The 16836-nt window shown below is 40.6% G+C and overlaps 1 protein-coding gene across 1 annotated transcript in view; it reads right to left on the reverse strand.

The window, feature by feature from the left end:
• Positions 1-765: 765 nt before the first annotated feature.
• Positions 766-16836, reverse strand: part of LOC125448136 (deoxycytidine kinase 2-like) — a 33983-nt gene continuing 17912 nt past the window's right edge. Inside the window, exons 4-7 of the mRNA XM_048523196.2 lie at positions 14170-14317; positions 9358-9473; positions 7234-7333; positions 766-5684 (exon numbers count right to left, since the gene is read on the reverse strand). Coding sequence (XP_048379153.1) covers positions 5646-5684; positions 7234-7333; positions 9358-9473; positions 14170-14317 — 403 coding nt within the window. The 3' untranslated portion in view covers positions 766-5645. The remainder of the gene's footprint in view (positions 5685-7233; positions 7334-9357; positions 9474-14169; positions 14318-16836) is intronic.

Consider the following 16836-nt stretch of genomic DNA (forward strand, 5'->3'; position numbering starts at 1 on the left):
ACGCACAAACTCTACACAGTCACCTGAGGCTGGAATTGAACCTTGGTGCCTGGGACTGTGAGCCAGTTGTGCTAACCAGAGAGCCACCATGCTACTGAGCTTAAAAAGCAATAATCCCTTTTAATTGGCAACTTGCTGCTGACTAGCCAGCAACTCACTATTCTGCTCATGGAAAGCATAAAAGATGGAGCCAGTTTGGTCTCGACAGTGAGATTGGCCTCATTAAACTTCTTGTCCAATACTGCCACAAATCTTGCCAGGGTCCTTATTGCTGAGACCCCTATAGATGCTGGTCATGGTTTCTGAAGAGCAAAGGCAATAGCTTCTCAATTCCCAATGCAGGAGCAAAGTTCTGCAGATCCAGTAATAGGTTTTATTGGCTCATTAGTGTCATTTGTGGCTCAGAGGGTAGAACTGCTACTTCCAATTCAGATACTTATTAATTTAAGTCCGACTCGAAACGACAGGACAGAAATGCAGGTTGTTCACTTTGAGTGCAGTACTGAGAGTACTGCAATCTCAGAGGTGCCATCTTCCAGATGAGATGGGAAACCAAGACACCAGCTGCACTGCTAGGTTTTTACAACATGTAAAGAATAATACAAGAGATATTTACAAGGTTCTGTTGAATATTTATTCCCTCAACCTTATTTTGGGAACTGCTTATGTGCAAATTGGTTTGCATGTTCCTTAGAACAGTTGGTTCCTTCTTATTTTCATTTTTGCAGCAGGAGACGTTGATAAATTGCTCAAGACAAACATCAATTTAGTACATAAGCATCAAGACTTTATGAACAGTTAAACATTGTGTATGATGAGATGTAGCAGTCTCATCAACAGGCAAGGAACAAAGTCAGGGCATGTATACTGAATGATAATTCATCCCAATGCTTGGGAAGTAACTGTTCATGTTTACTGTTTTTATTCAGTTTCACAATTGAAGACAGATACAGCATATGAAAATCATCAGCTGCATTTTCCTTTAGAAGCAAAACAGCACAAGAACAAAGTTTCTTCCCTATGAAAAGCCTGATCCGTTAACCTGCCATGTATAGTGGATTCCCAGCAATATCTCTCTTACTGGAAGGGAGCCTGCTTGCAAGGCTGCCAAAATGCTGTAGCTGAACTGACAGTGATGCCTAAACAATGGACCACAAGACTAACATGAAGGGAGAGAAAGCCTGCACGAGCTGACCTTTAGACCAGCACCTGGACTTCTCCTGATATCCCTTTATTTTCCTCAAGATATTCGAGTGTTACAGCATCAGGATCAGGGGACAGGAAAATGAGATAGACACAGCTGTTTGCTCAATAAAGTTTACGTGTGGTAGCCTTAGAAGGGGTGGAAACAATTCTGTTCAGGGCATAAGAAGGAAACATGGGTGAGGAAGGGGAGGCAGTCATAGATCTCATCAACATTCTTTCTAAGTTGTGTGAATGCACCCATAGTGGCAGTGGTCAGGCAAAAGTAATTGGCTGTAGCTTGCTCAGAACTGAAGGATTTGCAACCTGCCAATGCAGGTAACAGGTCCCTTCTCTGCACTTATTACAAAACTGAAGAAAAAAAGTGGCCTCTTCATTGTTGTGGAAACAGAGGTTTATGGTGGGCAGCCTGTGGCCACAGTGGTGGCCAGGTGGGTATGATAAATACATTGGGATGGGACAGGAGGTCTTAAAGTGATTGTGGATTGCTGGGCCCCTGCTCTGTCATTGGGAGGCCACTGAAAGAGATCTGCCATTCTTCCCATATGGCTGAGGGACCAAAATACATGTGAACAATTCCAGTCAACTTATCAATGGTCTTAATTAGCCTTTGATTGATTTTAAAAAGCTTCCTGCTGCTTCTGGCCAAACTGAACTCAAAGAGAATGGTCAGGATTCAGGATTGTGGTAAGGAAATGGCTTGCCAGCAAGCTACACGAACGTCAACCACTACCTATCCCTATTCACATTTGCAAACTGGGTCCAGAATCCTGTGTGAAAAGCAAGGAGGTACAGCGCCCACTGACCCGTGTTTCCACCATGTTGTGTCCAATTTTAATGCCATCCCATATATTCCACTTGACCATCTAACTGTAGGGATGTAACAGTGTGGATTTTTAACACAGTAATTAGAATTGCAATCTTCAAAGTGATTTGATTTTCTACTCCATCATCTTTGCTTTGAAAGAATTCTTTCATTGAAGTCACTCCCAGGTTTTATCCATATAGCTGATAACTAAGAATTGTGATTCTGCACAATAAGTTAATCATTGAGTAACTGTCAGGAGTGACAACCTGTAACAGCAAGTTAATACATTTACAGACATTATTTTAAACCTCCAAAGCTATGGGCTACTCTCTTTTCAGCTACACTTAAGACCATAAGTCTACAATAACACCAAAAGAAACAGATATAGGAAACATTGACAAACGGAAGAAGAGTCACCGGACCCAAAACGTTAACTCTGTTTTTGCTTCACAGATGCTGCCAGACCTGCTGGGCTTTTCCAGCAACTTCAGTCTTTGTTCCTGATTTACAGCATCTGCAGTACTTTTAGTGGTGTTGCAGGTAGATAGGATAGCGAAGGTGTTTGATATGCTTGCCTCTGGTCAGTGCTCAGTGCATTGGGTATAGGCACTGGGTGTCATGTTGCGGCTGTACAGGACACTGGTTAGGGCACTTGTGGGGTATTGCGTGCAATTCTGGTCTCTATCCCAAAGGAAGAATGTCGTGAAACCAGAAAATGGCTCAGAAAAGCTTTACTAGGATATTGCCAGGGTTGGAGGGTTTAAGCTCTAAGAGACTGAATAGCCTGGGGCTGTTTTCCCTAGAGCGTCGGAGGCTAAGTGCTGACCTTATAGAGGTATATAAAATCATGAGGGGCATGGATAGGGTGAATAGCCAAGGTCTTTTCTCTGGGGTGGAGGAGTCCAAAACTACATGACATAGATTTAGGGTGAGGGAGAAAGATGTAAAAGGGACCTAAGGGGCAATGTTTTCGTGCCGAGGGTGGTGCATGTACAGAATGAGCTGCCAGGGGAAGTGTTGGAGGTTGGTACAATTACAACATTTAAGAGACATCTGGATGGGTATATGAGTGGGAAGGGTTTACAAGGCTATGGGCAAAATGCTGGCAAATGGGACTAGATTTACATAGGGTATGTGGTCAGCACGGATGAGTTGGACTGAAGGATCTGTTTACGTGCCATATATCTCTGACTCTAAATACAAACATTGAACTGATGAGAAAGCTTAGACATGACCTTAATTTGAACCAGTCAAAACTGAAATCTAAGCCAATAAACAATAGAAAATATTGTCAAAATACATGTTGCACATTCTTATCTAACAATGAAATGTGAAACTCCTTATTCACTAAAAAAGTTAAGGGCTAAGTTTTTACGTAAATAATATTTTCAAAAGGTGTTACTTTGAAGGTCAGGGCTCATACAGAAGCAAAGAACATGCTACATTTTTTTATGTTTCAGTCTCAGACACACATGACTCAGAAGTAAGTGGACTAGAACAGAGGAACAGGAGTACTCCATTCAGCTCCTTGAGCTTACTGTGCCACTCAATAAGATTGTGGCTGTTTTGTGGCCTAACTCTGTATGTCTGCCTTTGGCTCATATTCCTTGATGCCCTTGCTTCATGAAAATCTATCGACCTCATTTAAAAACAAACAACTGAATTAGCATCAACCACCTTTTGAGGATGAGAGTTCCAAACATCCTCCACTCTCTATGTTTGAGTACTTTCTAATATCTCCCCTGAATGACATGGCCCAAATTCTTTGACTCTGCATAATTCAACCTAAGAAACAGACATATCAATCCTATTTAAATAAAGAATAGAGCTTGGTGTGAACAATGCACTAAAACCTACAAGGATATCTCAGTCACCAAGTCTTTTACCACTTTACATCATTCCTACTCAAAAGTCTTTCCCTGTTAATAACCTCAAAACCGTGATTAAATCACCCTTCTGGAGTCTCAAGGCCAAATTTGTCTAATCGCTGATTTACACTACACTGATCTCCCTCCAGGGCCAAACTATCGTTCCTAAAGTGTGGTGCTCAGATCCGCTCACAGTATTCTAAGTGGTGTCAAACTAGGTTTTTGTATAACATCTTATTCCTATATTCCAGCTCCACAAATATGAAGGCCAGCATTTCATTAGCGTTCTTGACTATTTTCTGTATCCGTTTATGACATTTTACAGAGCAATGCACCCGAACCCCTAAATCTTGTTAGGCATCCACTGTATTTGACTTTGTGCCTTCTAAAAATAACCCAACCTATCCTTTTTAGGTCCAAAACAGATAACCTCTTGCTTAGCTAAAAATCCATCTGCCACAACCTTGTCCATTCACCTCAATTATGAATTGTAATTTTACCTGTTGTAATTTTATGCTGCCATTGACAGTATTTAAAATGCTGCCTAGTTTTGTGTCATCAGCAAATTTGATATTTGACTTTTTATACCATTATCAAAATTGTTAAATGAATACTGTGAATAATTCAGACACTAACACGAATTGCCAACTTCAGTACTTAAACATGATTCCAACTCTGTTTCCTGACAATCAACCAATTTCCTATCCACATCAGTAATATGCCCTCAATTCTGTGGGCTTCCACCTTAGCTAACAGTTACTTGTGAGGGACTTGATCAGAATAATTTTGGAAGTCTATGTAACAACATCCGTCGACTTATCTGTCCAACTTTGTCACCTCTTCAGCAAACTCTTTCAGTAAAGATGTCAATAATCCTTCTTTTTCTGTAGGGCCTCTGGACTATTTATGACAGATCAGTGAGCTTAGATCAGTTTGAGGAATTTAAACAATTTGCTCACAGCTCACACATGCTATTGACACTGATTCTGGAGTTTGTTTTCCCCCAATCTTCCTTCTGCCATTTCTAAGAGAAATTAAACAAAAACTTGCAAAGCACCTCAGTGGAGAAATTGCCCTCTATTTTAATCAAGCACTAATTCAGGTAAACCACAAAACTGCTGCTTCATATACTGGCCTGTGTTCCATTACTCTCAGTGCACGGTGGAAAAAAAGGAGCAGAATCCGAACAGAGTGTCTTTGGAAAACTGACAGTTGACTTTTTAAAAGAGGAAAATGAAAAACGAAGATTTTTTTGGCCAAATGTTCAGACCAAATTTTCACATGAGATTGACTGTTACTTGATGATACGGCACTAAAAAGTTACTCCTAAGTGATTCACCATGCATTTTTATTGAGTAAATTATAATGATGCACAATCCTCAGCCGCAAACTAAGAATCAACAGCAAAAGTTAAAAATGAGCTTTTATCCTGGGTTAGTTGTGATGGTTTATAGCAAAAATAAACAAAATTGGACAGGATGAACAGACTGAAGCATAAAATATTTAGTTCAAAGAGACCAGAACACTTGTGGTTTCCAATCGATTGTGTCATCATGAGAATACTGTGCAATGTTTCTGTAGAGAATATGTCAGCATGATAAGAGTTTAATTTCTGCATATTTCAAGCTTAGTAACAGGCATTTAAATAAGGAAGAGAGCTTGAAATGAACAATGCACTAACACTAAAAAGATTATCCCAATCACCGAGTCTTCTGTCACTCTACATCACTCCTACTCAGGGAATTTCTTAAAATGACAAGGGTGTTTCATTTTTCCAACTTCAGACTGTTCACAAACTTCTTCACCTGAAAAGGAAGCAGAGCCAAAAATAAACCACTTCAGTACCATGTCAAGATCTATTTTATGAAGATGACCCTGAAATTTCATGGACGGGACCACAATGAATGAAGTGTAATCAGTAATCACCAATGTTCTGGACAACTGTCACCATCAATTACCACTTTATGCCTTTATGTAATACCCTTGATACTGCTAAGATATCTCTGTAGGATTATGTACCAGGGGGCCAAATTATTGGCCTTGATTGTTTTGCTTGAAAATGTCAAGCTTGGACAAATATTGAAAAATTCATGCATCATGACAACTGTGATAATTGTTACGTTGTCACACCAAATATTTAGGATTTGGAAGATGATTCAATTGAGGAAATTGACTGGAGAAGTTTCCAGAACACCGTTGGTACAGCCTCTTATACTGTGCCTCAGTTGGAAAGACCACATCCCCATGAATTTTTTCTTGATGTTCTAGTTCTCAGATAAAATACATTAGTAACCTACCCATCACAATTTCATACTGGTCGACATCCACTAAAGAGTGGATGTGGTTGTCACTTGCACAGCCACAGACAGTACAATATGAACAGATTCTTGTGGCTGCAGAAATCTATGTTGTAGCTTCATTTTGAAGTTCACTTTTTTGATACTCATTTCAAAACTAAGGTCCTCTTGGGACCAGGCTACTGCTATATTCTTTGTAAGGAGAAGCATTTGAGTCTTTGGGAACCCTCTTTCAACTAAGTCTTCTCCAGATACTGGCAGAGCACAAAATAGATTATTGCGGATAAAAGAATGGGTCAAAGGCATTCCGTGGTGAATGACTGCAAGGCACAATTCAGGATCATGATGGAATACTCTGCATCAGTTTGGATCAGGGCCATCTGACAATACTCAAGAAACCTGACAACAACTAGACAAATAGCTCACTTATTTGGCACCTATCTGATACATGAAACAGTGACACCTCCACCAGCAAACACTGGCTGCAGTATGAATATCAATTACAAAGTATGTTGCAACTAATAGCCTCAGTTTCCTCAACAGCCGGAACTCCCTTCATTACAGAATCGGGGAATGCATCTCCATCGTCAGGGCAGGATTGGTTCAAGAAGGCAGTTCACCACTTGTTGTCAAGCAATGAAGAATAGGCAACATACGTTGACCTCACTAACAGTGCTAAACGCAAATCATGTGAAAAGATTTTAACTAAGTGCTTCCCAAATTTGTGACGTCTACTTCAAGAAGGACAGGGTCACAGTGTATGGGAATGCCATCATCCCCTGGTTTCCATCTTCATTTTGCACTGTCCTGATTTCTGAATATTTCAGAAATCCTTCATAACCTTTAGGTCAAAATCCTGGAGTGTACTACCAAACAGCATGACTAGAATCCCTTCACCATATGTACTGGAGATACTAATGGTTCAAGAGGCAGTTTTGCAGAATCTACTAGAGGGTAATTAGAGGTGGACAACAAATTCTAGGCTTATATTCCATGAATCAGAAATCTGAGGAACAAAAAATCAACAAAAAACAAAGAAGAAAGAGCAACACTTTACTTCTTCGAACAGCTTTTCTCGTCTCGTTTTATCATCCTCAAAATCCTCATTGACATCCAACACCAACACTGGGATGTTCCTCAGATGTTCAAAGTGCAGTCTATTGAAAATGGAAAGAATGGAGATAATTCCCCATGTAAAACAAAAGCAACACTTTCTCCACATGTCTTCCACACAGCATAATTTCTCTGCAACTTGCAGGTGGGGAACTGACTAAAAAGGTTTCATCCCGATTCTCAGTGCAGGAAATCAAGTAGTATTCCGGGAATGCTCACTAACATGTTCTCTCCTTCTGGGTGATGTCTGATCTGAGCTTGTTCTTACATCTGTGAACATAGATATATGGTGACATTTGGCTCAATTTGATAATCATTGATGGGAACTCACTGCATTTCCAATAGCACTGCTGTGCTTCAAAGCTACAGGCCATCCAATTGGGTAACAGCTCTGAGATGCGAGACCTCATCTCAGATAGGGCAGAGGTCATGCCCTCAGCCAAGCGATGCAAAATCGCACAGCCAAACAGATGGGGGACAGACTTGGCTTTTTAGCAAGGATGGGGCGGGCACTGCTGCCGCATAAATATCCAGCTACGGACCATTTTTACTGAAAAGAATATGTGGCTACAAAGTTTCAATCCTGAAATGGAAGATTCAAAATGCACAACACATTGTGAAACAAGTATACTGCCTGTAAGAAACTGAGGAAGATTTATTTTTACTGGTGTCATTGTTTTGCCTTGCACATACAGTCCAGCGCTTTTGGACTATGTTCCTGTAGTGATTGGAACCAGGTTAAACTCGTTGACTCTGAGGTTATTGACTGGGGTCGTTAACCTGGGCCAATCAGGAAAGGCCCAGCTGACCAATATTGCCAGGAGATTAGTTCAGGCAACTCATTTCAAGCTGACTGACCACAGGCAGTGTACTGTGCACAAGTAAATAAAGGGTGACTTGGTGATGGGACACTTGCCTCTGTGCAGTTATATCAATTTCTTTTTTGATTCCTTTACAGTTTTGATCTTTTTACAGGAGGACAGATATACTTTCATTCCAGGCAGTTTAGAAGTCTCACTGGGCTGATTCCTTAAATGGAGGGACTATTTTACAAGAACAGATTGAGAGTTGGGTATGGGAGTTTAGGACACATCTGAGATTCTGAGGGGACTTGGCAAGGTAGATGTTGACAGGATGTTTACCCTCATACAGAATCTAGAATTGATGAGCAGAGTTTAAAACTGGGATCTCTCACTTCAGAGGGCTGGTACTGTGTGGAATTCTTTTCCCCAGAAAACACCAAGGCTGGGACACTAAAGACATGCAAGACTGAGCTGGACAGTTTTTGAGTGACAAAGGAGTCTAGAGGGTGAGGAAGGCCACATCAAGTCATGAGCTAATTGAAAGGCAGAGTAGGGGTGGAATGGCATATTCCTGCTCCTACTTCTTAGGATCTTAGAAGGAGACTTTAAAATAGGGAAACTATGCTAATCTTACTGAATAGACTACATCTGACTGATATGTTTAATTTTGTGCACTGCACTTTGGAAAAGTTGTCTAATCCCTGGTGGGAGCCCAGAAGAGCTGTTCTCCTTGAAGCACAAGACACTAAGAGGTGATTTAACACAGATGTACAAAATCACAAATGCAGGAAATACAGACTAACAATTTTTAGTGTCAGAATACAAAGACACAAAGAAATGTCACTGGCAACAAGACTATCATGGCTATTTGATCTGGAATGCATTTTCCCAAAAAGTGTAGCATGTGCAGATTCTGTAGTAACTTTCAAAAGAGGATTAGCTAAATATTTAAAGAGAAAATATGACAGGGAAAGAGGGAAACTGCAGGAGTGGAGCGCTCATTGGATAGCTCTCGTCTGATGCATCATTCAATGATTTGACCTTTACGGAGTTCTGGGCATTAAGCTGCAGTTTGGCAGACTCAGTTGTCGAATTTTGCTTTATAAAGGAACAAGACAGAAAAAGAATAGCGAAGTTGCAGGAAGAACTATTAAAAGGTTCAGGGGAAAAAAAACATTCCATTATGAGCAGATGTCATTAGAATTTGCAAATTGCCATGAAATTAAACACAAAAGAACAAACAAATTTGAATCAAAATCACTTACACTGTACAGCGTTTCACGAGCCAGTTTTCATGTTGTAAATGGAGCTCTTCCAGGTACTCCAGTTGAATTTCCTTTTCTTCATCTCTACCCCTTCGGTGTAATCGTTCCAAACACTTCTGTGGAAAAGAAATGATGGTTCTCTCAAAATATTTCAGAGACACAAAACAGTTCGACACACACATGTAACCTCCCCATCTCCAATTATCAGTTAAATATTATTCCAATTTTCTTTGGTCAAAAGTCACATTACTCTGGGGAGCAAGACTTAATAGTAAAGTTCATACAGGAAAAGTCTCTCATTCTAAACTTAAGTAAGCGTGATCAGAAGCTTTTGCTGATACTGAAATTTTTCCTTACCCTCTTCAGTACCATTTTGCATCAGCGAGGCTTTATTTTGATTTATAATTTTAACAAATTAAACAGGTATTTTTGAAAATATCTCACTGCAGTCTAATTTTTAATGTATTGGTTACTTTAGTAGTATCATTCATAGTAATATCAATCTTTAAGGTGATTTCAGAGTCCAGCCCATTTATGTAAATAAAACAAGAGCGATAAAGTCACTGATCCCATAAAAAAAACCATTCAACAGCTTCTCCGAATGCAAGAAAACACTTCCTACAGTGCTTCTGTTTTTAGTCAATGCTTCTATCCAGTGCCATACATTTCGTGAGATTTTGCAGACTTTTTTGCACAACTGAAATCATGCAAAACTTGATCTGAAGTCTTGAAGTATATCCAGCACTTTCCGTTCTTACTTACTGAAAGCCTTCTGCTTGTAATATCTCAAAAGGAACAAGTATGTCTATCAGGCATTCATTTTCTGAAGCATTTATACAAACTCTTTAAAAGATTTCCTAACATGGAATTTACAGCAAAGAAATTAGTGGTTTATATTTGACTGCTTTTACCTTACCCTGCCAGCATTAGCTTCTCTTCCTGTCACCCTCGAATATGTATTTTTCTTCCTTAAACACATCGCGATCATTTACCTAAAGCAAGTTCCATAATCGTACAGTCTCAGGTTACATATTTTCCCTGAATTTATCAAAGGACTAATTTCTGATTATCTGATCCTTATAACTGGAGGTTTTTGATTTCCATTCTAAACAGAAACATTTTCTTTGAAATTATGAAAGGGTTTGATGCGGTAAATACAAAGATCCCACCACCACCCCACCGCTGGCCAGTAATGTCTTTTTTTAAGATTCCCTACAGTGTGGAAACAGGCCCTTCAGCCCAGAAAGTCCACACCGCCCCTTGGAGCATCCCACCCAGACCCAGACCCAGACCCATCCCCCATAATCATACGGGGTACGGGTAGAGTTAGTGGTATGTGTCTTTCCCTAGGATGGGTGATTTTGAGACTGGGGCACATTTTTAAGGTGAGGGGAGAGAGACTTTAAAAAGATACGAAGGGCAATTTTTTTTACACTGAGGGTGGTTCACACGGAATGAACTTCCTGAGGAAGTGGTGGATGTGGGTACAATTATATAGTGTTTGAAACACATTTGGATAATTGCATGAATAGGAAAGGCTTGGAGCAATATGGGCCAGGAGCAGGCAGGTCGGACTATGTACGTTTGGGATTATGTTCAGCATCGATTGAATGGACCAAAGGGTCTGTTTCCCTGCTGTATGATTCTATAAGGGAGGTAAAAAGATCAAGATGAAATACCAGTACTGATTAGGCAAGTTGTGCTGGTACTGAAAAAAGATGATGATCATGTGGGGAAATCTTAAAACTAGGAGTAGGAGTCGGCCATTCAGCCCTTTGAACTTGCTCCACCATTCAATATGATCAAAGCATTACAATCTTCCCACTTGCTTCTTACAGCCTTGGATCCCTTTCACCCCAAGAACCACATCAAATTCCTTCTCAAAAACATTCAAATGTTTTGAGCTCAACCGCTTTCCACTCTCCTAATGAAGAAATTTCTCCTTATCTCACTCCTAAATGGCCTTCCCCACATCCTTAAACTGTGATCTTTGGTTCTCGTCATCAGGAACATCATTGCTGCATTTACTCTGTCTCATCCCATTAGAATTTTATAGGTTTCCATGGGATCTTCCCTTAGTCTTCCAAATCTCAGTGAATAGATACCTAACCAATCGAGTCTTTCGTCATGTCTGCCCTGCCATTTCAGGAATAAGTCTGAGAAACTTTTGCTGCACTCCCTCCACAGCAAGAACACCCTTCCTCAGGTAAGATGACAATAATTGCACATAATACTCCAGGTGTGGTCTCACCAAGGCCCTGTACAATTGCCCCAAGACATCCTTGCTCCTGCAGTTAAATCCTCTCGCTATCAAGGCCAACGTACCACTTGACTTTTTCACCACTGCTACATCTACATGTTCACTTTCAACAAATAACATCAAGGACGACCAGGCCTTATTGCACCTTCTCTTTCCCAATTTATCACCATTCAGGTCATAATCTGTCTTCTTGTTCTTGCTTCCAAACTGGATAACCTCACACTTATCCATATTATATTTTATGTGGCTAGCATTCGTCGTCTCACTGAACTTGAAATCACTCTGAAGCATCATTACACCTTCCTCATTGCCCACCCTCCTACCCAGCTTTATGTAGCCATTAACTTGGAAATATTACATTTCCTCATCTAAATAATCAATATATATTGTAATGAGCAGGGATTCAGGCACTGATCTTTCAAGTACACCATCAGACACTACGTGTCTCTCAAAGAAAGACCTGTTTATTCCTAGACTTTGTTTTCTGCCTCCCATCCAGTTCTCCATCTGGTTCTCCACAATGAACCCAAATCCCAGGTATTTTAATTATATAAACTAATCGGTTGTGGACCTAATTGGAAATCCACGTCAACCATATCCACCAACCCCACTATCAACTTGAAAAGAAATTACATCCTCAAAAAGTTCCAATTGATTTGTCGATTGATTTCCCTGATGTCAATCCATGTTGGCTCTGCTGAATCCTTTTACTGTTTCCAAGCGACCTGTTATTAAATCTTTCATAACAGACTCCAGCAATGGGGACACTCAGGGGTGTAAACTGGGGAAATCAATACTTACAGAAGATCATCAAGGGCAATATAAAAATAAAAGGAATCATGGCGATTTATTGATTAGCACTGCTGCCTCGCAACGCCAAGGACCTGGTTTCAATTCCAGCTTCGAGTGAATGTCTCCCGAGTTTCCATGTTTTTCCTGTGTCTGTGTGGGTTTCCTCCAGGTGTTCCAGTTTCCTCCCACAGTCCAAAGGTGTGCAGGTTAAGACAATTAGTCATGCCAAATTGTCCACAGCATCCAGGGATGTACAGGCTAAGTGGATTAGCCATGTGAAATGCAGGGTAATGGGGACAGGGTAGGGTTCAGTTTGGGTTGCAGACTCAACGGGCAGAACAATGACTTTTCTCTGCACTAAGTACCAATGTCATGCGAACTGGTCGATGTTTCCATTTTCTCTCTACCTCCTTTTGTAAATAGTCAAGTTACATTGGCTTCGCTCCAATCTGTAGAAACTGTCCCAAACACTACAGAATCTTGAAAGATGACCAGCAATAATTATTTCTGCAACCACTTCGTTAAGTTATCTGCAATGTAGATTATAAGACCCTTGGGATTTATCAGCCTTCAATCCTTCAAATTCCCGGACATAATTTGTCAATACTGATTTCCTTCATTTCCTCCGTCTCATGAATACCTCTGTTTCCTGATATATTCGGGGCATTATTTGTGTCTCCTTTGTGAAAACAGAACTAAAGCATACATTCAGTTTGTCTGCCAGCTCTTTGTTTCTGATTATAACTTAGCCTGTGTCTGACTATAAGGGACTTTTATTTTTTTTTCACACTTCTTTTTCTTTTCACATACCTATGGAAGCTTTTACAACCAGTTTCCATGTTCTCCACAAACCTAATCTATTTTCTCCCTCTTAATCGCTTCGTCCTCTTTTGCTGAAATCTAATCCGTGTCCAATCCTCAGATCTGCTGCATTTTGTGGCCCATTTATATACACCTTCCTTGATCTAGTACATTGTTGGCCATGGTCAACCTTTCCCATTTTACTTTTATGCCAAACAGAAATAAAGAATTGTTCCAGTTCATCCACATGCTCTTTTAATTTTTTCTGCCATTGTCTGTCCACCATTATCCCTTTCAGTAACATTCCTAAATTTATCAGAGCTGGCTCATGCCTCATAGCATCAAAAAATTTCTTGATTTCAGTTTGATACTCTAGTCTTGGAATCATCTACGTCACACTCCATCTTAATGAACAATTCTGTCATTTTACGGTCACTCTTTGCCAAGAGTCCTCACACAGCTAGAATATGAATCAGCCCTTCCTCATTGAACAATGCCCAGTCTCAGATGGCCTGTTCTCTAGTTTGTTCCTGAATGCATTGATCCAGAAAACCTTCCATGTAGACACTCTGGGAATTGCTCTTCTAGGCTGTTACTACTAATTTAGTTTTGTCCATCTTTATGCAAATGAAAGTCACCCATAACTACAAGCTGTGTATTTCTTGGTTGTATTTCTAATTACCTGTTTAATGACTTCCCAATATCACCACAACAGAGTGGAACTCGACATAGAGCTATCGCCATTATTTTTCCTTTCTTTCACTTAAAAATTTAATTTGGTTGTATTTGCCTGCATCAAATTTCCTTAACAGAAATGTGGAGAGTGCCAAACAGGTCATATGAGAAGCTTAAAGATAATCCCTCAGAGTTCACAACACCATTTAATTAATTCTGCACTGTTAAAAAATCAACATCAAGAACTATTAGTCAGTGTTGTTGAATTTCAGCACATGACTTACTTCAGGAGATGCTTGAAGATAGATAATTCCTTCCAAAGCTATTCGATTACCAAACTGATTGAGAAGATAAGTGTGCCAGTCCTGGTAGACGGTCCATTCAATGTCATTCAGCCAACCAATTTTATATAAATTGGATGCAAATACATACCTACAATGGTAATCACAAACATGACTCAATTCAAGTTTCTTAATCCTTGAATAACCATAGAAATGTTCAAATCTACTTTGGAGCTTTTGTAAGCATTTTGCAAATTTCCAGTCAAGTGGTAAACTACGCAGATCAGAGCTACTGAATTAATCATTAATTTCAAGTCGGAGTGTCAGTTGTAGGCTTGAAGGATTCTCCATTGTTCAGTGACTTTATTCATAAAGGAGCTGAAAAATACCATATGTCAAGGCTCAGTTTCAATCCCCTCTGTATATTGGTTGATTTATGCTATGGCCATGGTGAGGTTGCTCAAAACAACAAGGGGCGGGCTCTGAGGGGTAGACTGAGGGGCAGGATCGGGGGAGAGTGAGAGGGTGATGGAGTACGGTGGTGTTGCGATGGCTGAGTGTGTTTACCAGCTGCAGCTCCAACAGTCTGCTGATTGGGGAAATGACCAAAAGATGGCGAAACAGGAATGTGATTACTTCGACTTTTAAAAAAAAGTGTTTTTTGGAGGAATAAATTCACTCTGAGAAACAATGTAAGGAAGTGAAAGTTAAGGCAGTAGAATAAATGCCATGTTAGTTCCAAGTACGGCTTGATAGAGGCGTACAAAATGATCAGAGGTATAGATAGAGCAGACAGCCAGAGACTTTTTCCTAGGGTGGAGGCAGCTATTGTGGGGGGACATAGTTTTAAAGTGAGTGGAAGTAGATATAGGGGAGACGTCAGAGGTAGGTTCTTTACTCAGAGTGGTCGGGGCGTGGAATGCATGGCCAGAGAGGGTGGTGAAGTCAGCCTCATTAGGGGCATTTAAGCGGCTATTAGATAGGCATATGGATTAGATTAGATTAGATTCCCTACAGTGCGGAAACAGGCCCTTTGGCCCAGCGGGTCCGTGCCGCCCCTTGGGGCATCCCACCCAGACCCATCCCCCTATAGCCCGCACACCCCTGGACACCATGGGCAATTTGGCATGGCTGGTTCACCTGGCCTGCACATCTTTGGACTGTGGAAGGAAACTGGAGCACCCGGAGGAAACCCACGCAGACACAAGGAGAATGTGCAAACTCTGCACAGACGGTTACCCGAGGCTGGAATGATAGTATCAGGTAGGGGTGGAGGTTAGATAGACCTTAGGATTAGAGTAAAAGTTTGGCACAACATTGTGGGCCGAAGGGCCTGTACTGTGCTGTACTGCTCAATCTTCTTCTATCTTCTAATTACACGGTGGCTAAGGAGAGGGGAGAAAAAAGTCAACCACAATTCTGTTTCCTCTTCTATACGAAATGAAACATGCATACATTGGATTTTGAAAGGGAAGGTCAGTTTCAAAATCAGTGTTGAGGCTCACAGATTACAAAGTGAGAGTTTGGATCTACAAGACAACTCTATGGTGGAACTATGTTTCATATAAAGGAGTGGGTAAGAGAAAAGATGCCTGGGGAAAAATCTTAACTCATACTCGTCAGGGGCTATGTATAATTCAATGCACATGGTGTCATTCAGAAAATTATCAAAGTGTGTGCCGTTGGCAGCGGCTAAGTGATTCTAATTTTGACATTCCAGAGAGAGGAACCAAGTACAGGTCTGACCCATCTTTCATTGAGGAGAATCCATTGGGAAAGTCATTACAATGCTTCCACATCTGACTGAAAACTAATATGTGGCATTGCAAAGATTTGAGCAGTTTACACGGTCTCGATATAACCCATTTAGTATGGTGGTTGTCTCAGACAACATGATGGATCTATGGCTCAAAGTGAAGGCAGGATTTCATCTTTGCAAGGACAGTGCAGTTATTTAGATGGTAGGTAAGCTGAGTGACCGATGAATATCCTTCAGAGCTCAGCCAGTTCAGTTTTTGGTAATGATCATGAGCTACACTTGGTAGAGACATTACTGTCTCCACTTGGAGTACATTTGCTGCCCTTGCCACCCTCAAAGACTTGTCAAAGTCATGTTCAACGTGGAACAATATTAGTTCATCAGCTGAGGCAGGAGAAGTGGTAATCAACAGATTTCACTCCCCAAATTTAACCTGATGCCATAAAAATTCAGTGCAAAAATCAATGTCAAGTATTCAGATGGTAACTCCTTTGTAACTATTCAATGCTGCCACTCGCTATAATGAAGGTCCTACCAGTGGAAAACTGCTCAACCAGGGATGTGATGTATGACCTATTGTCAGACGAAAATACAATGCAGCGAGTATGATGTTTCCAGAATATTGTCCAATCGACCTGCAGCACATCTCTCCCAATTTCATGCAAGTGCCCTGAAATTAGTAAGGAGGACTTTGAAGGATCAACTTGACGAGACTGGCCACTGTTGTTTCTGGTGCTGAGGTCAATGTCAGGTGGTTGATCCAGTTTTCTGCCATTTTAGCTTTTCTGTCACATGTTAGTAAAACAGAGTAGCTTCCTGGACCATTTCAGAAGGCATTTAAGAGTCAACACACTGTTGTTCTGGAGACCAGACCAAGCTTAGAACAGAAGATTTCCCTCCTGAAGGATGTT

This window comes from Stegostoma tigrinum, chromosome 40 (genome assembly GCF_030684315.1).
Source record: "Stegostoma tigrinum isolate sSteTig4 chromosome 40, sSteTig4.hap1, whole genome shotgun sequence".
Classification (NCBI taxonomy): Eukaryota; Metazoa; Chordata; class Chondrichthyes; order Orectolobiformes; family Stegostomatidae; genus Stegostoma; species Stegostoma tigrinum.